Genomic DNA, 24,976 nt, shown 5'->3' with positions numbered 1-24,976 from the left:
GTACTGTCTAAAATGAACACGTATTTTCTAATCATAAGGAAAATCACAATACATTTCAGTGGCCGGGGTTGGGAGCAAACACGTCTATGAACAGTTCAGTGGACTTACAGCTTCTCCTCGACTAGGTCTTTGGTTCTAAACTAAAGGTCAGAGCTAAAGCCAGGATGCTCCTGTTTGTCTTGTAAAGGAGAGCCACGCAGTTGGATTTTAAGAAAGTAGATACATAAGTGAAAGTGTAGGACAGATTTGAATACTTTGCTTGCAATTAAAATTTAAAATATTTTTCTGCCCTCAACTTTGAGTAAACAGCTTTTTTAAAATAGCACATATTTTGAATTAAAAATGTTGTGGATGAACTTCAAGACATGACTTTAAGAGATGTCCGTGATGGATAGTTGAGACTGGATTACTGCTGGCTTAAGGACTGTTTCTTTTGTCCTGCGGTTCAGCAGCCAGACGCACATCAGCATTCATCAATCCGGGTGGCCCATGCTCTGCCAATAACACTGCGTAGAAACAGGCTGTTAAAACTTGTCAGTGCTGGTATTAGTACCTGTTCTGATTTCTAAAGCAAAATTCTAGCATTTTAAAAGTTATTCTTTCTTTCACAGATGAGAAATTTGTGATCAGTGAGGATGTGACTTACTTATCTGTTGGAAATCATGGTAATAACCGTATTTACCTGTCCTTGACTACGTGCCAGTGTCACCCAGGTGGTAAGGGAGGTGCCCTAATTGTGAGAAGTTAATTAAGCCAAAACAATTAGAGTATAATTTCTTTGAAAAGATCAGTGTTTTTGATAATTAGCGTATGTGACATAATGGTCAGGAACTTACACCTGAGTTTGAACTCTGACTCCATCACTTATTATTTAGAACAGTAGGAAATTGCTTAAAGTCCCTCACCTCAGTCACCTCCGATGTGAAACAGAGTCGTCACACCTGTCTCGTGAGGTCCTCGTGGAGATGGAGTACCCCGACCGTGAGACGGGCTGAGAGCCCTGACACGGTTGGTGCTCAGCGAACCTTAGCTACTGACACATTTCCACGGCATCTCCGCCATCTAAAACAGAAAGAAGCACGAACCCTCCGTTCAAGTCTTCATTCTTTTTTCTTCCATTAGCTACCTATGAGATAACCTTTCTCATTCTTTGGAATGCAGTGTACTAAACAGAAAAAGGGAGACATTCACTTTCTGTGGCAAGCATTAAAAGCTCTTGTGATCTTTTTCAAGCAAGTCTTCTTAAATCTGGGCTGAAAGACTGACTATCTTTAAACCATCCAAATTGAACTTACTCAATGTGTGTTTAATAAGATCCATAGCGTTCTAAGAAAGTGCTCCTAGAATTCTGCAATGATGGAATCTTTCCCACCAATTAAAAAAATAATTTAAAAATAATAAAATAATAAATAAATAATAAAAATTTCGGGCCAGCCCTGTGGCTTAGTGGTTAAGTTCTCGGGCTCCACTTCGGCTGCTCAGGATTGGCAGGTTCAGATCCTGGCCGCAACCTAGTACCGCTTGTAACACCACACTGTGGCGGTGTCCCATATAAAATAGAGGAAGATTGACAGAGATGTTACCTCAGGGCCAATCGTCCTCAAGAAAAAAAAAAAGTGTAGCCTGCTTTAGAGACCCATACTCCTCTTAAATCTGTTCTATGTATCAGGTGCACAGGAAGTTTTATTTGGGAAAGGCAATTTAGTCCTCTAAAACTGTTGGGCTCTTTCTCGTTGTTGTCATAGTTACCAACAATGAAAGGTGGGAGAGATTTGTAATGAAAACTGGTCTCACATCAAATTCTATCAAACACACACACACACACACACTCACTCACTCATGTTTTATTAAATAACACTTATCAACGAGCAGGCAGAAACAGTTATCACAACTTGTGTAAAGTTGGGCTCGTCCACCCTAACTCCACTTCACGTCCTCCAAACCCATGTTGGAGGAAAGGTCAATTGCAGGCAGACATGTACTCCAGAGGCAGGATTCAGTTAACTTATCATGTGCACAAAACAGGCAGAATACTGAGAACCATCGACTGGACATGATGCTGTTTCGGGATCAAGCCTCAGGCACCGTCACTAAAGACACAAACTGCCGGATTCCCTAGACTCCTGCTTGCTGAAGACGCTGGACAAGGTATCCTGTGGAAAGCCCCAGCTTCCAGATTTTGTCTTAAATCCTCTTCCTGGTGTCACTTACTTTGTGCCTCCACCCTGCAAAGCCTATCTCTAAAGTCTTGGTCAGAAGCCATCATTAGTGATGGTGTGTTTTTTCTCTCGAGTCACATCAGGAGACACCTAATATTTGGTCATCCTACCAATAGCCACACTAAGACTGAATTAAGGTGGTGACAGCCTGATCCTAGAACAACAGTGTTGAAGAAGATGGAAAGGATCCCTGCTCTCATGGAGCTTACATTCTAGTGGGAGAGAGGGACGATGGACAAGTAAGTAATACATAAATACAATGATTTCAAGTAGCAATAAATTTGTGAGTAAAACAGAATAACTAGCGAAGGAAAGAGAGAGTGTTCAAGGTGGTCCAGGAAAGTCTCTGCAAAGAGGTGACGTTTCAGCCCAGCCTGAAAGATAAGAAAGAAAACGGCCCAGTGAGGACTTGGGAAAGGGGATTCTGGGAAGAGGGGAGATAGATCTCCACTTGTGGCATAAGAGAGTTTGGTGTGTTTGGGGAAAGAAAGGGGACTTTTGCTGGAACATTAGTGGTCTGGGGAAATCCATTTCCTGCATTGTGGGAGACCAGATATTGTAACTCTCTCTGCCACCAAGCACATAGAAATCATGACTGAAATATTACATATTTACTTTTAAATGCATAGCTGAGCTTACAAATATAGTAAGTAAAGTCCATACTTGCCAGAAATGAAGAGGCCACAGAAAGTGGTGAGGTCAATCAAAAGAGGAGGGATGTTGCTGGTCTTGGTCATCAAGGGTATGGATTTTAATGACCATGAGGAGATAAGAAATGAGACTGTGGACCCAACGGAGACAAAGTTGACATTGAGCTTCCCACTAGGGGACTTCGCCACCAGCACAACGACGTTCCACCACTTTGCCTGCTTAATTCACTGCTAAGGCCCTGGTCCTCAGCACAGTGCTGGCATAGAGCAGGAACTTACTAAATGTTTATTGAATGAATGAATGAATGTCCTGCCTGAGCTCTAAGTGAGGAGCAAAAAGTCTGCCCAGTGAAAGTGGAAGCACTGTCCTGCCCTCACATGAATTTGGGGACTTAGAATTGAAATTGAAAATATGTGTCAACTTTGCTAACCTCCAAGATGAGAAATTAACACAAAAAGTGTTTCCCAATTGTGATACCCCTTGGGAGCCTACAAAAGGGACATACCTTCAACCAAGATGCTGTACAGAAAAAATCCACTAAAAATAAGCTTAGAATCTAAAATTGTAAAACACACGAGGAAATGAGCCACGAGAGTGAGGGTCAGCAGACATTATAAGCACTTAAGAATTACAGGGGCAGCCCCGGGGCCGAGTGGTTGGGTTCGCGTGCTCCGCTCCAGCGGTCCAGGGTTTCACTGGTTCAGGTCCTGGGTGCGGACATGGCGCTGCTCGTCAGGCCATGCTGGGGCGGTGTCCCACATGCCACAACCAGAAGGACCCACAACTAAAAAAATGCACAACTATGTACCGAGGGGTTTCAGGAGAAAAAGGAAAAATAAAATCTTGAAAAAAAAAAGAATTACGTACAGTAGAAAAGGCTGAAATAGAACAAAAATAAGTAAGCTTAAAATAAGAAGGCTTAAAAATAAATAAGCTCAAAGCATGAGAACTTATTTTAAAAAGAAAGAGCAGTAGATTTGAAAACAGTCAAAAGTATTTTTTAGAAATAAAAAAATAGTCTCTTAAAACTCAATGGGTAAGTTTAATAGCAAATTAGGTATGTCTGAAGAGAGAATTTGTGAAACAGAAACAAGAGTTGAAGAAATTAACCAGAAGGCAGCACAAATAGACAGAAATTTAAAAATAGATAGCAATTAAATGCAGCACAAATAGATTAAGTGTCTTAATTTGGCATGCATCTCATGGGAGTTAGAGGATGAGAAGGCAGAGAGAGTGAGGGATAAGCAATACTCAAGGAGATAAAGTTGGAGACCTTCCAGAATGATGAAAAACATTGGATCCCCAAATTCAGGGAGCCCAAGCTCTGAACACCATCAGTAAGAATAAGTTTCCACTCAGGTGCATTGGATTGAAAGGAATCTAGGAGGAGAGTGGCTTCAGATGAAACTGGAGATACAGTCAGGGGCCAGATTCAACTCTGTGAAGAACAAACTGTCAGGCCCCAGAGTGGAAGCAAGAACAATAATTGACAGACTAGTGTAATAGTCTAGGTCAGAGGCAAAAGTGGCTAAATTCAGGTTGTTAGCAATGAATTTGGAGAGAGGTGGCCTAACCTGAGATATCTTTTGGGGACCTGTGAAGGTTATGAAATCCAGGAACGAAAAGAAGGTAATTTACTGTGTGGCAGATTTTGACCAAAGGAAGACAGAAGAAGGGAAGGAGCTGGCAGATGACTTCTCCTTCCTTCCTCCTCCTCTTGGATTGTCAAGGCGGGGTTTCCCCAGATGGCCTGACCAGAGATGCTCCTTATGCTGAGCAGGTGCACCTATCACCCACCTGCTTTGACATCTCGGCTCAGTGTGAATAGTAGTGATTTTTAAAACATTTAACTTCTGTGCTTAAACTACACCTTTTATTTCTAAGGCTATGGTCAGTCCGTGAGGACTACACAAAGTCCCCTTAAAACACAGAGATTGGTTATTGCCTAAAAATGAAACTGTGGAAAATCTGCAAGTAGTGGATGAAGTCAGATTGTTATAGAATAAAATTTGTCCCAAGCAATGCTCAATAAATGAGTGCTTTATTTATTGAGAAACACTAAAATTCCAATCAAGACAGAAACTTTAGCATAAAACACTAGAAAGATGTAAAATATTATTATTAATCTCACCAGTAGAAAACATTACTGAGAGAATGGCATTTTAGGAAACCCTCAGACCTTTTATGGAAGGAGACCTGAGGGACCTAGAAAGAAACAATCCGACATGAATATTTCAAATCAGCTTGGACTGTGCCTGAATAAGTCTCGGGGCAGCTATACAGTGGGCCGTAAATAATTTGAGAGAGATTGCCCTTCTCTTCTTGATTGGCGCTCCGCTACATTGTTAAGGGAGTTGGTGCTTATGAATGGGGGGAAGCACTGAATCCGTCTGCTAGGGAGAGGCACTGGGGTCATCTTCGCTTCCTGATGCATGAAGAACGAGGAAATGATGAGTAGGAGACTAGAGAAGCATAAAATTGGTAAATCTCATGTTTCCAATGCACACTTCAGAACAACATAAAGTTTTGGAATCCCTGTAAAAGGCTTACTTTATGGGAAATGATGAAACGCAAAGTCTTGTTATGGTCTGGATCCAATTTTCTTCTGACAAATTATATGTGTTTATTTAAAAAAAAGTGACCAACATCACCGAAGTCACAACACTCACCAAATGTCACCAAGGGCAGCAGAAATACAGAGTATTTCACCGTATCATTACTACCTGAGGCCGTTTTGACAGCCCCCACAAAGATGAGAATCTGAGAATTGGTGATCTATGACTTGCCTGAGAGCTCTCCTACCGAGTTCAGCAAATAGCAGGCACGCAGTAAGTATTCATTGACTGACTTAGTGACTTCACCTTTCATCTTGATCTACCTTCATAAAAAGTGATTTAAATGTCATAAAGAATTTCTTGACACTAAAATCAAAATGAGTATAGTGAAAAGTGATAAGATAAAGTACATAGATACATGTTTGTTAATTCACTTTGTCACAAGTCAACAATTGCGTAAGGCTTTCTTGCGACTTTTTCTAAATCATCGCCCACATTGCTACACACATCTTTCTATCTACCCTTGACCATCCCCACTCTCCTCCTCTACCCACAGCACACACAGTCACACATCGTGCCTTAATTATAGACCAAACGTTTCTCTCACAATCTTTCAGAGGAGTCAAGATTCCTTCCATTTTGATCAAGCTTCTTTCCTCTGCAACAGGTTAGAGCAGCCATGCCCTAGTCTGCCCAAGACCGGGTTAAACATTATCCCGTCAGACAGTCTGCTTATTGAACTTCCTTGCACAAACTTCTCCTCTGGGGTGTGCATAGCCCAGGTCAGAGCCTCGGAGCTATTTCTCCTTTCTTGCCTTTTAGGATCTCAGTAAATCTCTCTTGTTATTGCCTTCTAAAATCTCCTTCTATTTTCTCAACCTACTTGTCTTCTAAAAACTTTTTGTTTCTTTACAATTCTGGATTTCCAGCCTTGTAATCCCACCCCAAATGATCTACACATTTTGTTTATATGTTGTTTATACTCATATTAGGACAAAATTTAGCACGTTTAAAACAAAATGGCATATTTGGCTTTAGCTTGTCTCTGGTTGCTGTGAGTTCCTCCTAATCCACATATATGTTGTCACAGGAAACGGGGAGGGGAATGTCGGTGCAAAGAACACCCACAAAAGAGCTATTTGCCTTCAAGTGGCTGGCGAAGTTGTGCCACAGCTTACAACAGCGAATTAGAAGAGAAATTGTGTCTGGATTAACAACATGTCGTAGTAAGGGGGAAACGCAGTTTAAGCATCAAAAGACTCCGTTCTAGTTCTGGCTTTGCAACTAACCAACCGGATGACCTTTCACAATCACCTCAGCTTTTTGGATCTCAGTTTCCTAAAAGGGAAATATGCAAGTTAAGGCTCTGAAAATCTAGTTCGGCATTCACTGGCTCTACAATCGGGCATTATTTTCTTTTGGAATCACCCACTCAGAGACCACAGAAAAGTCAAAGACTGCACTTGTTATGAATAAAGTGTGCTTTGACGGGAAGGGCTGGGTTAGAGAGCCTGCCTGCCTGGGCTGGAGTCTCGTTTCTGCCCTCTCCCAGGTGGTCTAGGCTGAGGCTACTGATGTCCGTCAGTCTCAGTTCTGCATCCGAGTGATAGGAAGCACACTCTCTGCCTTGTGGTGTTGTCCTGAGGGTCGCATGAGCTACGGTGTGCAAACGGCACGTGCAGAGTGGGTGCTCAGCAAGGGCAGCCGTTCTTAATTCTGTGTTCCATCCCTTGATTGGAAGAGACAGTATATTGACCGGCTAACTTGAAGGAGACTTCAGTGCTATCCAGAACTTAGTAACTGGTAGACTGTTTAAAAGCGTCCAACACAGAAATGTTTAAAGTAAAAAGGGAAAATCCCTGTCTTCTTCCCTCCAGCTCCATTGTCCATGTCTATATCTGTCAAGATTTTTTGAAATTATAGGTGCATAAATATAACTTTTTTTATAAAAACCATATCATGTTGTAGAAACGTTAGATAAAAATATTTGAATGATGCGTGAGAAGGAACAATGTCTATTTCTTGGTTTAATAAGAAAACAGTAGCTTTAAAGGAGAAAACTAGCTGTGACCGAAGTGGAAAGGTGTCTCCGTCATTTCAATCTTTTCTATGGGAATTCTGTAGGCATGATTTTTATTAGACATTAATCACAATATTTTAAAATAAATAATTAAAGCTTCACTATTAACAGTCATTATCCAAATATTCATGTTGGTTGGGAGCAGTAAAATTATATACACATTGTCTAATTTGCATAAAGTTTTGTGAGTGTGTGGATTGCAATTCAATAAGAAATAACTCTCTCAGATGCAACAGGGCCCTGTTCCTGCAGGACGGCTTATTTTCAGCAGCCTAACAAAGTTTTGCAAACACAGAAGATGATTGGAAAAGGGTATAGCTTCTCTACTATTTGTTACTTCATGTGCAAACTGACCTAGTTATGGTTGCTATAGGTACCATAATTTTGAATTTAATAATACCCTCTGAAGGAGAAGTACTGCAGAGCTACAAATGCTGAGCCCAATCTGAACCTCAGCCTTGAAAGGAGAGGAAACTGAGTCAGAGAGGCTGGAAGCTTTATCCCACACCAAGGGAGAAAGCAGATTTGTAGAGAAATCTCAGAATTAATGAGGCTGATGTCTATGGTTATCTCAGTGACCAATGTGCTTTTCAAAGTCGATAAAAATGCTTCTCGTCTTTAGCGATTTACATGAGTCCTCGCTGCACTTAGAAAAACACGCTTTTCCTCCTGGTCACCTACAGCTGCTGCTTCTCACCTCCAAACCAGAAAGGCACACGCATGCACTTGGAGTCACTCTACTGAGCTCTCACAGCAAATGGCTTCTGCCCACATGAAAACAAGGTGAAGTAAGAAGAAAATGCCTCGGAGGTAGAAGAATCGAGGATCACTTCCAACTTGAGTCTCTAGGATCATTAATGGCCACGTGCTATGAGTCTGCAGCATATAGTTTTGCATATAAAACAAGGTACTGTGACATGTAAATTTAAATAGTCAACCATAATATTAAGAATATATTTTTTAATAAATGCCTCTGAATTATTGAAAATTACAATAAAAGAAACAAGAAGCTGGCTTCTTACAACTAAAATGAAAAGTATCTATACTTCTGTCTCATACTGAGAAATTAGTTAACATGAATTGGGTCCAAATTTCAGGGAATAAAGATGGGGGAAATTGAAGAAAAGGGAAAAAAATCTTCTGGATCTCCCTGGAAAATGAGAACAGTTCGTTTGTTGTATCAATTGCTTTGACCCAAATTGCCGTTTTGCTGGAATAACTGTTAAATGAATTCTGAAAGATCACAAAATATTGGAAACTGAACCCAATGCTCTGACTCAGATACTGGCATCATTAAAGAGATGGTTTTCAAAGTTCCAATGGCACTTTTTCTTGCTTATGTGGCTGGTTTTGCTCACAGCCAGGCTATCCTGTGCACGTGCAAAGATTCTTCCCCTTCCGAGATAAATTTCCCCCGACAACCTTGAAAATCTCGTAATGGATGGTTCATTATGGCTGAGACAAAGGCCCAGCTATGATCATATGTCATTGCTAAAATTACTTCAGTCAAGAGGATGAAAACATTAGAAGGTTTACCCCCTTCTGAACCTCAGCTCCCAGCCGTTGTTTGCTGACAGGATTATTATACTGCTGCTCGGCCAGTGCATTAACAGAAATTGCTGCTCCCAGGAAGCGTAGCGGTGGATATAAAAACACAGCCACAAGATAGCAGGGCCTCTGTGGACAATTTATAGTTGGATAGGGAGCTCTCAAAGCTGGCTTTATGGTCATCGCACAAATGCATTAATGACCTCACCTTTGAGAAAGTAATACTCTCTGATTTTCTCTTTTGTTTCCAGATCTGTATCTTTCTTTTCCAAGAAAGAAGGTACTAATCAGAGAGAGAAGAAAATACTGCAGCTCGCAGCTAAGCCACTCCGCATAAACTGGTGGGCTGGCGAAACCTCAGGCTGTCCTGCCTGACCCCCCACCAACAAACATTTATTGATCTGATTTGCCGGTCATGATAGTTTCAAAGGCAAATAGCCTGAAGGGCTCATAACCTACCCAGCCAGAGAACATACAGAGCGCCCCTCTGCTATGATGGAGGTGTCCTTCAGAGGAGGGAGGCAGGGAGTGTCCCCAGGGGATGGGAGGGAAAGGTCACAGGGGAGGGGACATTTAAGCTGGGTCTTGAAGGATGAGTGGGATTTCCCGGGATGGAGAGGGCTATTCCAAATAAAAGAAACAGCTTGAACAAAACCAATCCTAAAAGAGAACAGAACATGGAGTATGTCCTGGGTCCATGAGTCAGATTGCATTTTCCAGAAAGCCACAGCCATTTCCTTCACAGCGTAAGCTCTTCTGATAATGACTCTGATACTCCTCCACAGAGAAGGTGGGTCTATGATGCCCCTCCTTGAGTCTGGTAGGCTTTGAGACCATGGTGGAAGTGACGCTTTGCAACTTCACAGGATAAGAGACTATATGGTGTCTGCCTGCTTCTCTTGGGACTCTCCCCTTCGGAGCCCTGAGCTACCGTTTCTGACTCCCTCAGGCACCGTGCTGTGAAGGAAGCCCACACTAGCCCACGTGTTGCAACTTTCTTGCCTCCGTTGATGGAATCCCTTCCCTTCCATTCTGGCTTCTACTTCTGCACTTTACTGAAACTCCTTTTGAAAAGTTTATAAATCGCCAACATTGGGCCAAATTAAAAGAATTGCTTCCTATTTTCGTTTTGTTTGGCCACCCGGCAGACTGACTACTCCCTCATTTTGGAAAAACTTGCTTCTAGACTCCTGCGGTGCCACATTCTCCTGTTTCTTCCACCTCAAGGGCTGCTCTCTTCCGCCTTCTTTGCTGGGTTTTCCTCCAACCCACCTCTAAACTTAGAGTTCTTCAGGGCTTGATTTTGGTTCTCCTCCAGATTATTTTATTGCTAAATGGCATCATCAACCCATGGCTTTAAATATTATGTATATTCTGATGACTCCCAATTTTTTATCTGAAATCTAAACAGCGACCCCAATTTTATAGATCTAAAGGCCTCCTGACATTTCCCTTCAATATCTTACAGGCGTCTTAACCTTCATGGATCCTAGCTAGAATCCTGACAACCCCACCAAACCCGCTCTTCGTCTTGTCTTCTTTCTTCCCATGTTAGCGCACAGTACCAGCATCCTCCCAGTTATTCAATCTTGAAACCTGGAATTCATCCTTCATTCCTCTTTTTACTCATTCACCTCACATACATTACATGAATACAAGTTCTGTCGTTTCAATTTTTAAAACGTATTTGAGTTCATCCACTTTTCTCCATCCCTACCACACCTACCCCAGTCCAAGCACTTCTCACCTGGACTCCTAGAATAAGTGCCTAACTTACAACAAGTCCTTTTCCGTCCTCCAATCCAGTTTATTCATGACGTTATTCAAGAGATGTGGTTTCTGGTTTGGAATGAGGAGCTTTACAACCTAATAGCATCCCGGTTCTTGGAATCCAGAAATCATATAATACTAGACCTGAAAAAGATTCATGTGTCACTAAACTGACACCCCACGTTAATAAGGACAGGATGGGTTATGCTGAAGTAGTAATTTTTTTTTAAAAAAAGGCCCCAAATCTCAGTGGTTTAAAGCATCAGAGAATTCTTTCATGCTCAGACTGCACACCATTATGGCGGGGGCGCTGCTCTGCGTCATCCACATTCTAGGCTCATCTTGATGGAGGAGCCACTGCCTGGGATCCTGCCAGTCACCACAGATGAGGGAAAGAAAGCCATGGCAAAGCTCACACCAGTTCTTAACACTTTCACAGAAGGGACGTACATCACTTGTAATCAATTTCTTTGGCCAAAGCAAGTTAGCGGCCACATATAAACCGAAAGGGTGCAGGGCAGGGCACTTTCTCACGCGCCTAAAGGGAGCACTGAGCATACTAGGTGAATGCAGTAGTGACTGACTCATCCTTACAGTTCAGAGATGAAGAAATTGGGATCCAGAGAGAGTGTGTCACTTGTGATGTCATGAAGCCAATTTATGTCACAGCCATAACGAAAACTGAGTCGTGGATTCACGGTCCAGTGCTTTTTAAAATAATAACCCAGGAACTACTTGTTCTCTACTCCCAATAAAATTAATTTAAATTACTTAATACCAATACTTTGTTTAAGTAAAATCCTTGTATCAAAATACTTTCATACCTCTGCCATAAAATATAGAACATAGAAAAATTACAGTCCTTGTTCCTTCTGTCTCACTCATGTTCTAGCAAGATGCTCCAGTGACAAATACTCAAAATCTCTCAGCGAAACTAAACCATGTTTTAGGCTAGTGATTCTAAACACATTGTCCTAAACAGTCTCAGAGAGAAGCGAGAGAACTGTGAATTCAAAAACATATCACGCCCTGTCTGCTGAATCCCTTAGAAGTGTGTAGACAAGAGCTGCAGCCAACAGTGGCTTTAGGAAGAGGTTGATTCTGCCCTTATAGCAGAAGTCTAAAGGTGGATGGCTGCTGGCACTGGTGTCAGAGCCCGTGGTGTCTTGGTCTTTCCTTGTGGACACAGGGTGGCTGCCACTGCTCCACGCATCACACCTGTGATCAAGTCTGGATGAGGGGGGGTGGCTGAGGCCAGCTGTTACTATCCCTTTTATTGGAGAAGAAAAAGCTTTTCCAGAATCACATCCCACCCCCCATTCTAACAGATGGTCTCATTTGCCAGGACTGGGGTTACATGGCCACCCCTAGTGGCAAAAGACACTGGAGAATAGGAAACAAAGTTATCATTATGACTAGCCAAGCCTAGCACTGCCTTGAGCAAAACAAGGGTTCCGTTGTCAAGGACTGGCAAGGGGGCGGGTGGGAGAAATGAGTGTTGAGAAGTCAGCTAACAGGGACTGCCCCATCACCGATTGATTAAAAAGTAGTTTTGAAAGAATTTATCTATTATTTTAAAGGTTGACATAGAAACTATTGTGAATAAATGAAATACATCTGTATTACTGAATCCATAGGAGCTATGCTATGATGAAATTTAAAACTACAATAAAGCTACTACAGTAAGTTCTGCTATAGTGGTTGTTTTGAAAACACAAATTTGTTCCAACAAGACTGATAAATCAGGGGGCGTTGGAGCCTAACACAGTTTCACATTTGCTTATGTGCGATGTCATCCCCTGGAAACACTAGAGATGCAGAGAACACTATCCCGAGGGCCCAAGTCATGAAGCTCACACATGCACACTCACGGGTACCGGTGACTCCAGCTCCCTGCCTGGGCTCCAAGCTCACTTGCCCACACTCGCCCGCATCTGGCCGTGTACATCTCCAGCTGGTGCCAAATACGGCTCCTTGCATCACTTCACTAGGACTCATAAGCTGTGACCCTTCCAGGAAGCACTTCTGCAGGGAGCTTTCGGTTCTTTTTCAAGATAAAGAACCGTGTTTATTGTAGTATTTATGTATTTCTAAACCATTTATCACATGTAAAATTGTGCTATCATTTTTTTTTAGTTTTTCTATATGTTTTTATGGGTCCCTGACAAAGTCGTTGAGCGCTGTGTCTCTAACCCCATATTTCCCACAAGGCCTGCACAGTTTTGCAGTAGCATTATCTCTAGCAGTTTACGTCTGCTTGTAACAAGGTGGATATGCACATATTTCGTACATATATGTATATATATATTAGAATAAAATGGAGACATTTTTAACATGAATCAAAAAGCTCATTTTACATCTTAACAGTGAGTGTGCCTTTGAAAGCATTTATTAACTGTACTTGGGAGGACTTCCTAAAAAAAAAGACTATAAATTATATAAATAAAAGCCATTCAATATGCCAAGCTATACATAAATGTCTCTATAGTGGTGGAAGAATTGCCTATTATCTTTTAAGATAACTAGGCAAATTGTCTTCAGCCACACATCCTGACTCGGAGAAACGGTTCTTATCTTTTTCCTTATTTATAAACCTTGTCTAACAAGAGTTAGCCACGATTCAGAACGGGCAGCACAAAGCTGAATTTTGGTGGTGTGTTCCTTTACCATAAAAGAGAAACTCTTTTCCTCCTTGGCATCCCTCTTGTCTCTAACGAGGGCGTACAAGACACTTGGTGCGTTCCCCGAGCTTCTGAGAACTTCTCCCTCGAGAAATCTCAGGAAATATGAGGAAAAACAACTTCAAAACAATTAATGAAAGGCCCATCACTGTTTGCCTTTCTCCCTCCCAGTCCTCGCCCAATGCTTTTACTTTCTACTGTCTCTTCTCTGTTTCAAACACTTTTCCACCTCTTCTGTGCCCAAGAGGAGCTGCCTTTCTCGGGCCCCATCTGCGAAGGGTTGAGAGAAGATTTTACAGAAACCACACCTGACACAGCACTTATTTTCCTAAGGACCGGGACCCAGAAGGACTGGGCTGGGACCACGAAAGGACTGACTGCAGGCGAGGGCGGCAGCATAGAGAGAGGGAAATCAGGAGGCTCTGGCCGCTAGGGACTTTCCTCTGCCAGCGCCACCGCCAGACCACTCTCCAGGCCAATCCTTGTTTCCCCAGGAACGCAGATCAAGATTTGGCAGCGTGTTTTTAGTAAATAGTCTCTGACTGTCCAGTGTTTAAAGGCGGAAGCACGACTTTGAGCAGGTACAGTAGTCCTTAAAAATGACTCTGTACCCACTGTTGTGGTGCAAACGCAAATTCTTGCAGCACCCACTGACCCCGCGGGCACAGATGAGTGACGAGCTAAGGTGGCGCACAGCCCCGTCTGCCTCCGGGCAGCAGACACACCTGTGCACACCCGAAGGCACACAGAGGACGGCAGGCTGCAGGCTACACTCCGGCTCCCTTCCTCCTGGCCTCGCCCTGCTCACTGTCCTCTGGCCCCAGCCCAGTTGCACAATGGGATTCTTGTTTGCTCCAGGAGCGTGTGACGGTGAGGGCCCTGCTTTGCCTAGCTCTGTGCCGCAGGTCTCTCAGGTAACAGGTGGCAGCTTCCCCTGTTGGCTTCTAGGTATAAGAAAGAATGACCTCATCGGGGTGGAGCTCTGGGACTCCGAGGAGGTGGCAGTCACAGCCAGGTAAGCTGGAGGGAAGCCTGTAGGCAGGAGGGGCAGTTAATCTGCGGCTTTCCCCCCACCGGAGGCTCCTCAGCATCCAGCCGTTGTCTGCGAGCCTCTGAAGCTTGACTTTGCCTCAGATGGAGCCCAAGGAAGCCACCGGGAAAGAAACCGTGGTCACCAAGAGAAAGAATCTGCCCTTCTTGAGGCCCAGGTTGTACATGCTGGAGAGAAGGAAGACTGACACTGTGGTGGAGAGCAGTGTCTCTGGGGACCACTCGGGTGCCTTGAGGAGGAGCCAGTCTGACAGGACCGAATACAACCAGAAGTTACAAGGTAATCGACAGGAAATCAATTGTCCCAGGCCACACACGCCCAGCTCTTTCTCTCCTTTTCTTCCATTTGCAAAGAAAGCAGCAAGGCAGAGGAGAAAATCAAATATTTCCTCCTCCATAAAGAGGAAAATAAAGAAATGGAAGTAAATGTAATTCAAAAATTATAGGAAAAATTTATCGTGTCCTTTAGTAGTTAAAGAGCCAATTCTTAATATTTTTTGGGTTTTTTTCTGGTGAGGGTAATATTTTTCCTGTTACTTTTCCCCCTTCCTTCTCTCTCCTTCACTGAGTTTAAGAAGTGGGAAGCCCTAGAAAGCAAATGATTTAGAAACCTACAAAAGATAGTTTATCTCGCTAGATGGGTGTGAGATGTCACACCACAAGATCTAAGTAGTGCTCCTGGCCTGTGATTGTGGTTCTCTTAAATAGGGGCATGAGACTGAGGTCATGTCTGTGGAAAATAAGGAATGTTATAGTGAGTGGACAGTGTAACAGGATTGTTGAAAATCACATAGGTGTTCATTCCTCCAGAGAGAATCGAATAACACCCAGATATGGTGAGAGACGTTTAACACTCTCAGATTGAGTGACTTTTGAGGAAGCAGCTTCAGTTTATTTTGCGATGGTCATCAGATAATTTGGCACAGTTATTGGAACACACCCTGTTTCAGATCCTGAATTTCTGTCTCTCCCCGTCCACCCGCTATTTCTTCTCCTTTCTCCTGAAGATCGTTGTTCTGGTAAACTTCATTCTGGTGTTGATGCTGTGCGATTTTAGGTGTCCATGGCGGCACCTGTTACGTGACCCCCTGGAACCTGTCCCTCCATCTTTGAGCACACTGTGTGTCGGAGCTCTCATAGTCCCACCAGGAGCTGTCATTCTGGAAAACCGTGCCCAGGCTGGAAAGACCAATGCGACAAGCTGGTACTTAGCAGCGCTCCTTCTCAAAAATGTGTTGGGACTTAGTTATGCAAATTAACTTAATTAAATAAGTTAAATTAAATGCATTTAAATTAACTCTTTAAAGATTCCTACTCTGAGTTAATGCTTTAAAAAAAATCCTGAAGCTAGGGATCACAGCGCAGAGTCGTCTTTCCCTCAAAGGAAATTTTTAAAAAGCGGGAAAGGGTACTGTTTGATCTTTGAAATTAATTATTCTCAAGGCAACAGACACATTGAAGAGAATGCAAGTTTTAAAATCATGCACATTTGGTTTCTAATCCTGACTCTTCAAGTTACCACCTAGAAGACTTTGAGCAAATTACTTAAATTTCTGAGCCTCAGTTTCCCTATCTGTGAGAGTGGGATGACCATACTTACCACATGGTGTTGATAGGAGGATGAAAGTGGATAATTACGTGAAACACTAGGATATTGGCTGACATGGTATGCACTCAATCAAGAGTAGTCATTGTTCATTGTGTACCATCGTGATGGATAAAATTTACTATCTACTAACCTATTTCAACTCTTTTCTGTCCTTTGACAAAGAGACCACATATAGAAATTCAGGAAAAGCCCACTTTTTTATTCCTAACAACACATTTCTTCTGTCTGAGATTCACTAATTCAGTATCCTTTTGGTTCAGATTTTCCAATTGCAAAAAAAGAAGAAAAAGGAAAATCCTTTTTGCAATTCACTTCCTAAACTTAACTAAAAAAATAAGTCTGTCCCCAAAAATAACAGCAGATGTCTGTTGGTTACTCCGCAGAAGACCTGAGGCTCATAGGCGCTGGTTTGATCTGTGGTTTTCAGGTTCTGTAGGATCCTGTCTGAGGGTGGGAGGAAGGACTCAGGGGTCAACCCTATTCCTAGAACTGTCTGTGCCGGAGAGAAATCGTCAGGGCACGTGGTGGAGCACATCAGAGCTGTAAGGGTAGGCTGGCCTGCTGAGAAGCGACATTTTTTAGACGTAACTCCTTAGAAAATCGAGTCTGATATCTAATGCCTGGTAGAGCTTTCAATGCAATCTTTCCCTCACGGCTTGGGCCACAATAGGAGGCCTTTTCTCATTAGTGTTCAAAGCCATCAGTTCCATGGGTTTGCGTTCTGGCATGTGCTGTGCCATCATCATGCAGATGATCCTAAATCACCGTGAGAAGCTCTTTATTGGTGCAGTGCCCAGAGTTTTTCTCTGCCCACCTTAGAGCCATAATTCCCTGGGAGGCACTGAATAAAGACCTGAGCTGGCTAGAGGCCTCGGATAGACAGCCCAAAGCCGTGGGGAGCTCGCGGTGTGCTTTCCAGATTTGGGAAGCAGCCTCAAATCATTCAGTCGACGTCCTCCGGCGCTGTGCTGCTATCCCAGTAATAAAGTGCTCTGCTCTGACTGTCTCTGGAAGTAAGTTCTCTGGGTTCTGGGAAACAAGAGATCTTTTTTTGGTTCCCCCAGGTTCACCTCTCAACTCATAATACACAGTCTACCTGTTCAATTCAATTTCTGACAGACATCACTTTAGTGGTGTGAATCCTAAATTGTAATGTCTTTAAAAAATGGTACACTGGGTGAAAGCTACTAGATTAAACAATAGAACATGGTTCCAATGAAAATATCATAAAATCTTTGTGGAATATTGTGATCACATAACACAGTCATTCCTATTAAGCAAGTTGTACAAGTGGCTCAAGGCCAGCCTACTGTTAGTGGCTTCTTTATTCCTTTAACAGATTCATTCAGTTAACTGGCATTTTTAGAATATGCTATATGGTGAGCAAAAAACAGGATATATGCCAGGAATTACAACTACAAAATCGTTAAGAAAAAAATGTCTGACCTTTACTCCAAAGGGGCTTGCAGTCTCACTGGGACAGATAAGGCAGGCAAGAACCAGTATGACAGACGCAGAGGTGGAGGCAGTGGCCCGTGAGAGGAGCACGTCGACTCAGGATTGGCTGGAGGAGGTTGTCAGAAGACATTGTCTTTAGAGATGATGAGGCGGGGATGAGGAAGAAGGTGCAGAATGGGAGACAGTGCCTATTATGGACTCTCCTTTCCTCTCCCGTCTCTCCTGCCCCCACCCCATGAAAGAGATCCTGTTTGTTAACCCTCCATCTCTGTGCTTAGAATCACGCCCAGCACAGTCAGCACCCTGTAACTTTCAAATTGAATGAATGATTTGAATGATGTGGTCTAGGCAGGAATCAGTGCAAGGAAAGGCGCCAAGGCCTGAATTAAGAGCCCTGTGTCTTCACATGTGAGGATGCATGTCTCCACGAATAGAGATGACTCTTCAGTAAAAAGAAACATACGTCTTAGAAATTAAAATGTACAGAACTGCCTACACGACAGTTCATTCTTAGTGGAAGGCTGTCTCATTCCCGACTCCACCTTTTAGAGCACACCAGGCCACACCTCAGTTCAGGCCTCCTCTTCCAGTCCTGACGAGAGCTCCACCATCTTAGCTTCCATGCGAGCTCAGCTCCTCATTGCCATGTTAGTGGGTGCCTCAGACAGTGATGGAAGTGGACATCCCTGGCTGAGTTGTTTAAACCGTTTTCTTTGGGAAATGATTTTGTATGTGCTTATATGTGTGAACTCTCCCTTTGAAATGCACCGAATCTGAACAGCTATGCACAAGCACGTCTGTGCACGTGCAGATTATGTATCTGTTTAATCTATCTAGTGTATGTAGGTATAGATATAGTTGTGTTTGTGTGTGGGTGTGCTGGAGACGTATTTCTCTAATGATGAAAACTTTTTATAAAAAGCTTATTGATTAACATTCAGCAGCCTTTTCTGAAAACCCTATGTGATTGATATTACTGACATTATAGGTTTCCTCTCAGTGTGGGTGCAATGGGATGACTGTTTATGTGCCCCCCAAGTTTGTATATTGAAGCTAATCCCACATGTGATGGTGTTAGGCGGCGGGGCCTTTGGGAGGTGGTGAGGTCAAGAGGGGGGAGCCTCATGAGTGGGATCAGTGCCCTTCTAAGAAAGGACACAGAGCTCTTGCTCCCTGTGTGTTCTCTGCCATGTGAGGATTTGAGAAGATAGCCATCTGCCGACCAGACGTCAGAGCTGCCAGCCCCTTGATCTTGGACTTCTCAGCCTCCAGAACTGTGAGAAATAAGTGTATGTTGTTCAACCAACCAGTCTATGATATACATTGTAGCAACCCAAACTAGGACAGTGGATCTCTGTGGCCACATTCAGCCTCAGGCTAATTTTTTGGCCAGTGCATATTTCGCTTATCAAGTATCAGGTGAAAGAGAGAAAGGGGAAGGGTAAAATGTCATTTCTGTTGCTGATAACACAAGTCAGAAGCCACACCTCCAGTTCCTAGCAGGTTTTCTCGCAGAGGCCAGCATATCATTCTCTTCAGGAAAGGGTCGACTGGATGTTCTTACGAAAGCCTGAAGTTCTCTTTCTCTGGTGATGGTGAGGAACCCCCTACGGCACAGACTTTATCCAGAATAGTGCATTTTGCAGGATGAGGACAAATGGCTCAAACAATGTTAGACTTGGTAAGATCATGGGACCATTTAGTTTGTAATGATTTTTAAGAATACAGACCATCTGGAATTGATCAGGAGGAGTTGTTAACACTGGAAGATTTGGTGATTTTTGTTTGAGGCCTCACTGAGGTGGAATAAAACTACCTGTCCAGCCCCCTGTGCGTGAGTCTACCCTGGCGTCACAAGCCCTGTCTGTCCTGCCTGTTCCCTGAGTGTTAGGCAGGTCCTCCCCCTGGACCTCCTCCATCCGCCCTTTGTAAAGCGGGAAGTCCACGGGTCAGTAATGTGACACCAAGACCAAGTTTCCTAACTTGAAGGGCAGATCTTTGTACAAGTCAGGGCACTTTTAAATCTAAGTAATTTCTCTCTCATTGCATGCATAGAAACCAAAACGAAGCATATTTTTCTTTCCTTCCTTTTTAGTAAAGCTGTTTTGCAGTTTTTAGAAGAGCCATTTGTAGCAAAGTGTGAGTCCCATAAATCAAGAAAGCTTGAGCAATTCCACTCCGACCACATGGTGACGGGAAACTTGGTCCTTCTGTGTCTCACTGGCCTGACTCCAGGTATAACTTCCTTAAAGGCAGCAAATACAGCTTCTCATTGTTTGTTTGTTTGTTTTGTCTGCAAAGATTACGGGTTTATCACAATGCAAAATGAGAAATCAAGAGGGAGGCAGGAATGAAAGGAAGGAAAGAGGAGGAGGGAGAGGAGAGAGAAAGAACTCAGACGTACTGAGCATAAACAGAAATATTTCTTAAAATAATGATATGCGTAATTGGGAGAAAGATGGGTGAGAGAAATGCATTCAAGCTACTTTCATCTTTGTTTCTGTTGATTCAGGACAGGAAAAAAAATCTCTCTTTTTACAGAATTACTTTTTCCTGATGACACAATCATACTACCTTCGGTATTTCTGTGGGTGTTGATATCCTGGTGAAGGTGGGATTATTTGAAGAATCCTGCACTTGTAGGCAAGGTCACCCTTGGAACCCAGAAGACTCAGCCTCAGGGTGTGCCCTAGGGCACCCCTCTGCGGCCGCTCTCCACCAGGGACGGGAGGAGTCCCTGGGACTGAGGTCCTGACCACCTGGCCCCCACCCTCACTCCCAGAGTTCAGGGTATCTGGGGCCTTGGAATTCCCATTCAACAAACCCCCGTACCGGCTCCAAGGCCTGCTGGGCCACCACATTCTCTCCAGGGCAGACATGTCTGCTGGTGTGCACACCCTTTGGCCCGACGGGCAGTTGGTTATGGAGGAGGGTCTGGAGCTTGAGGAGGCCGAGGTGTTCACACCGTGCCTCCCAGGCCCCTGGTGGGTGGGAGAGAGCTGGGAGAGGGAGGGGGGGACACAGGCCACAGGGCTGACGAGGCATGAGGGTGCCCAGGGCCTCTTGCTGGATTTTGGCATGAAACTCTGAGGATCTGAGAAACTTAAATTTGGACTTGGCCTTCCAGATTGTTGTGACGGTAGAGTCATCAAGATAGAAGGATAGAGCATATTTTATTTCACAATTTTCCCACCTGATTTATAACTTTTTAACATGTAGGCACAAGATGCCAGCCTCTGCTTGTACACGCGCTCCGGGCCCCCAGGGAGGCTGCTTAGGGGCGGTTTTCGGCTGTACTCTACGCCCAGGATACGCCCTGCTTCTCCTCTGGGCTGTGGACAGTGAGAGGGAAGAGGAGGGAAGGGAGAGATGGCGTGACTGTCACCTGCCAGGAACTGTGCTCACCAGGGGCTTTCACACATTACTTAATCCCAATGCCTTTTCAGTTCTGGCTTATAGTTGAAAAACGGGTGTAAAAGGGGGGAAAGACTTTGCCTCTCCCTCCTACGTTCGATAGCTGGGTCTACGAAATAAACAACCACAGGCAGCTTACAGGAGAAAAAGTATACAAGCGTACTAATTTTTAATATTACAGACCCAGGCATCACAGAAAAAAAAGTGAAGACCCCAAAAAAGATAAGATGTGAGAGCTCATCTACCATCTTGATAGGGGAAAGGTGGGGAAGGCAGGCCTCTTTGGGGAGACTGAGGCATTTAGAGAAGATGGCTCACAAGAAGGGATGGGAGGTGTGGTGCTTTGTGACAAAGTTTGTCTGCCGGTGGTGCCAACTGCAGTGTCCCCTCCTGTGACGAGACTCCCTGTTCCCTGGCTGATGCCACTCCCGGTGGGGGATTTAGGACAAAGAAGAAGCCTCTCGCTGCATGTGCTGTTTTTCAAGTGTCTTCTGCTCGAAATAATCAATATTCCAAAGCAGAGCGCTTTGGGGTGGCAGCTCCTGAGCCCCTTCAGGAGATAGAGCTTGGTTTGAACGCAGGTGCTTTAAATACTTGCAAAATAGTGATGAATAAATGACAAGCAATAGGATAGACTGGAGCATACGAGGAAGCCATTTGGTGTAAAACTAATTCACCCTGACCTTGTTTTTCCAAAGGTCCTGACGTGGCCTATGGAACACACCTAGTACACCTGCTTTAAACATTTACTAGGCCCCAAAGGCAAGAATGATGCCCTATAGATAGGGATGTATCTTCCCCCATATCAGCTTTCCTTTAAGCACAAGCATTTCTTCCTAAAAACTAAGGATTAATTACCAACCTGTTGTGCTCACCTTGTGACCACTCACCTGTCTGCCAGCAAAGCAATCCTGTGACTGTTGTAAAAGTACATTCTTGTCATATGTGACACGTGCTCTTTGTTCCAAGACGGTATATAGCCACTCTGTACTCCCCACGTCTTTGGGGAGAGAAGGTGCGAGGCTATAGTTCTCAAACCTGGCTCAGAATAAACTCACCCCAGTTTGGACTTATCCATTGATTCTGGACTATTTGGATCGACAAGAGTGCATCTAATTCACTGACTCGGCAGGTGTCTTGTCTGCGTGGCTCGTTGGTAACAAGAAGTCAGAGCGGTTCCAGGGCTGCAGGAGATGTTCTGTGATGCAGTCATGCCTCTGCCCCTGTGATAAAGCCGGCTAAAGTCTTCACTTTGGAACGCACGTTTCTCGTTGGAATTATTGTGACATTCCTCTGCCAGCATGTTGCTGTTTGATAAATGTTCTTTTTAATTGCCAGGAAAGAAAATTACAAAGTCAGGCTAAGCAAGGTTTCCCGATAGTAATAGCTTCAAAATCTCCATCTCCCACTTCCTTGAATACTTTGACACTATTTCTTTAATTTTATACCAGTTGTCGCTTATTTATTTGCATCTCAACAAAATTTAATATACATCCAAAAAACTGAAAACCCTATTCTATAGCAATGGGGGTGGGTAGGGGAGGTGGTGGTGTAGTGTCTGCATTCGCAAATGAAAAGAATGGAATTTCACACTGGAAACAAGCAGCTCTTTATTTGGGTAGGGGATATCTCAATAGAATTCTGTGAAGTCAGCCTAAATTGTGAGTCTGAAACACAGCAGGAAAATAGAGTGTTATGATTAAAAGGCTTTGTCCCACGTTGTTCTGAACAATTTCTTTCTTGATTAGTGAATCAGAGGATAAACAAATGCTCGAGGATACCGCACCAAGGCCCTTGGTGGGGACATGATCTGGACTCTCTGACACCCAGCTCTTCCTTAAAGAAAGGTCCTGCCATCTGCCTATGCTCTAAGCACGGTGACGCGCGGTAGCCCCTCCCAGAAATTCTTTCCTGAATGCTTCTTAATGTTAGGTCTCTAATGTCACTACAAGAAGCCAACACAGTCTTCTGCTTCTGTGTGTTGTGAAATGGTTGATGAAGATATTGTTTACCTCTCTCAGTGCCATCTAGTTTTATTCCAGGAAAAACTTTAGCTATCTTTAAGAATTAGAACGTATCTCCCTCCCAGATAAAAACAAGCAATTTACTGTATTTAACTGTCTGGAGCTTAGAGTCAAATTTGTACCTACTTCTTGGCCTTTATATTAGCTGTTTTCTCTGCCTAAAAGTTTCTTCCCCCCAAATCTCTGCAAGTGTGGATTCCCATCATCGAGGTCTCTGCTTACCTTCTTGGAGAGTCCTTCCCTGAGCATCCTACCTAACGAGGTATAGGGGAGGAAAGACTTTTCCTTTATCCTCTTAGCTTCTGTGCCTGGGACCTGTGATTGAACTGACAGAAGACAGATTAACAGGAGAAAAAGCATGTACAATTTATTTAATGTTAATATTCTAAACGGAATGGAGGGTTTCATAGAAGAAGTGAAAATCCCAAAGAAACAGTTAGACCCAGGGGCTTACGTACCATTTTGACAAAGAGTGATAAATTGTGGAGATGTGATAAGACAAAGGAAAATGGCATTTGGCTAGGGGTGTGAAACTGTGGGCAAGTGACTAGAAACGTGGGGGAAACTCACTGGTCAGGGTTTAGTGAGGTTTGCTTTACAGACTCAGCTTGATGTCAACGCCCCATCTCGGGTGATAAGTATATGCTCCTCTTCCTGATACAAGGAGGGTGTCACAGGAAGTTTGCATCTTGATTTTAGGCAGAAAGAGCGAGGGCAGAGGACCCTTCCTGCACCTGCTGTTCATCAACTGCCTTCAGCTCAGAAGCATCAATGTGCCAAGTGGATATTTTTGGGTGGTATGTTCTGATCCCTTCCTGCCCCTTCACAGCTCTCCGAGACTAGGCTAGTCTGTTCTATCTGTGCCCCCTCTTCCATTTGAATATAATCCTCCTTGGAGGTAGACACTTAGTCTTATTTCAGCACTTAAGCAGTGCCGGGTATAGAGTAGATGCTCAGCTCATTGACCACGTACTCAATGACCAATTATAACTATATTGATCCTTATGATTGGTATGTTTGCTTTTACAATCCTGTCATTCCCATTTCCTTACTACGCAATTGGAGTCAACTCTGGGGTTAACTGCTCTAGATTCTTTTTTCTGTAAAGAGAGAGAATAACTTTTATTAAACAAGAAAATAGAAAGAGTTTCTTGGCCAAATAAAATGAGGCCTCAGTTTTAATGAACTTACACAACAAGCATTTGCTAGGTGTTCTGTGCGCCAGGTATTGACTAGATCCTGAGAAAATAAAGTAACTCAGAAGCAAAGCCCACCCATCCAGTGAGGCGGGCAGTGAACCCACTGCTGCAGCATTTTGAAAAGTGCCTGAGATGTGGTTGCAGGTTGGGCTCCTGGGTTGCAGATTCTGAGCTGGAGATCAGGTGCAAGAGGTTATTAGGGAGTGTCCTTGTGACCACCACCGGGGGAAGAGAAGGGAAGGGCGCAGGATTGGGGGCAGAGGAGAGGTTGAGCTGTGATACGGTCTCAGTGGAAGCCTGAGCCAACTCTTAGGTGAGTTCTGAAGACGAGATGCTCCTTTAGCATTGTCCTAGTGGCGTGAAGGACCTGGGCCCTCAAGTTATTGAATGAGGCCACCTTGGGAGGGGGTGTAACTTGAGAGGTGCTCTCACCTGTGACGATTCCTGACGAGAACCTGTCTGCTGTGGCCCTCCCAGCAGCTGGACAAAAGTCTTTTATTCCTGAAGGGAAACTGGTCAGCTCATCACAGCATCCACCACACATTAGTGGTTATTATTATATTAGAGACACAAATAAAGCAATATAGGAATTGTGATGAGAAAGAACTTAATTGTACCTCTAAAATGTCAAAATTCGAGACATGGAAATCCGATTTGATTTTTGGATTTGGGATTTTTTTCCAGACAGAAGTATCAAACATGTCCTAGTACATGGACA

The 24,976-nt window shown here is 43.7% G+C and overlaps 1 protein-coding gene and 1 long non-coding RNA gene across 2 annotated transcripts in view; both read left to right on the top strand.

The window, feature by feature from the left end:
* Nucleotides 1-540: 540 nt before the first annotated feature.
* Nucleotides 541-2,414, top strand: LOC139082093 (uncharacterized). The gene is made up of 3 exons (XR_011537826.1): nt 541-665; nt 2,026-2,148; nt 2,294-2,414. It is a non-coding gene; the product is annotated as an uncharacterized lncRNA (long non-coding RNA).
* An 11,659-nt stretch (nt 2,415-14,073) lies between these two features.
* The window catches only part of ARHGEF38 (Rho guanine nucleotide exchange factor 38), a 120,509-nt gene continuing 109,606 nt past the window's right edge, over nt 14,074-24,976 (top strand). Inside the window, exons 1-2 of the mRNA XM_070611813.1 lie at nt 14,074-14,519; nt 14,639-14,834. Coding sequence (XP_070467914.1) covers nt 14,639-14,834 — 196 coding nt within the window. The 5' untranslated portion in view covers nt 14,074-14,519. The remainder of the gene's footprint in view (nt 14,520-14,638; nt 14,835-24,976) is intronic.

The sequence above is a fragment of the Equus przewalskii genome, chromosome 2 (assembly GCF_037783145.1).
Source record: "Equus przewalskii isolate Varuska chromosome 2, EquPr2, whole genome shotgun sequence".
Lineage (NCBI taxonomy): Eukaryota > Metazoa > Chordata > Mammalia > Perissodactyla > Equidae > Equus > Equus przewalskii.
Note: the sequence above shows the minus strand (reverse complement) of the source record. Positions and strands in the feature narration are given on the sequence as shown.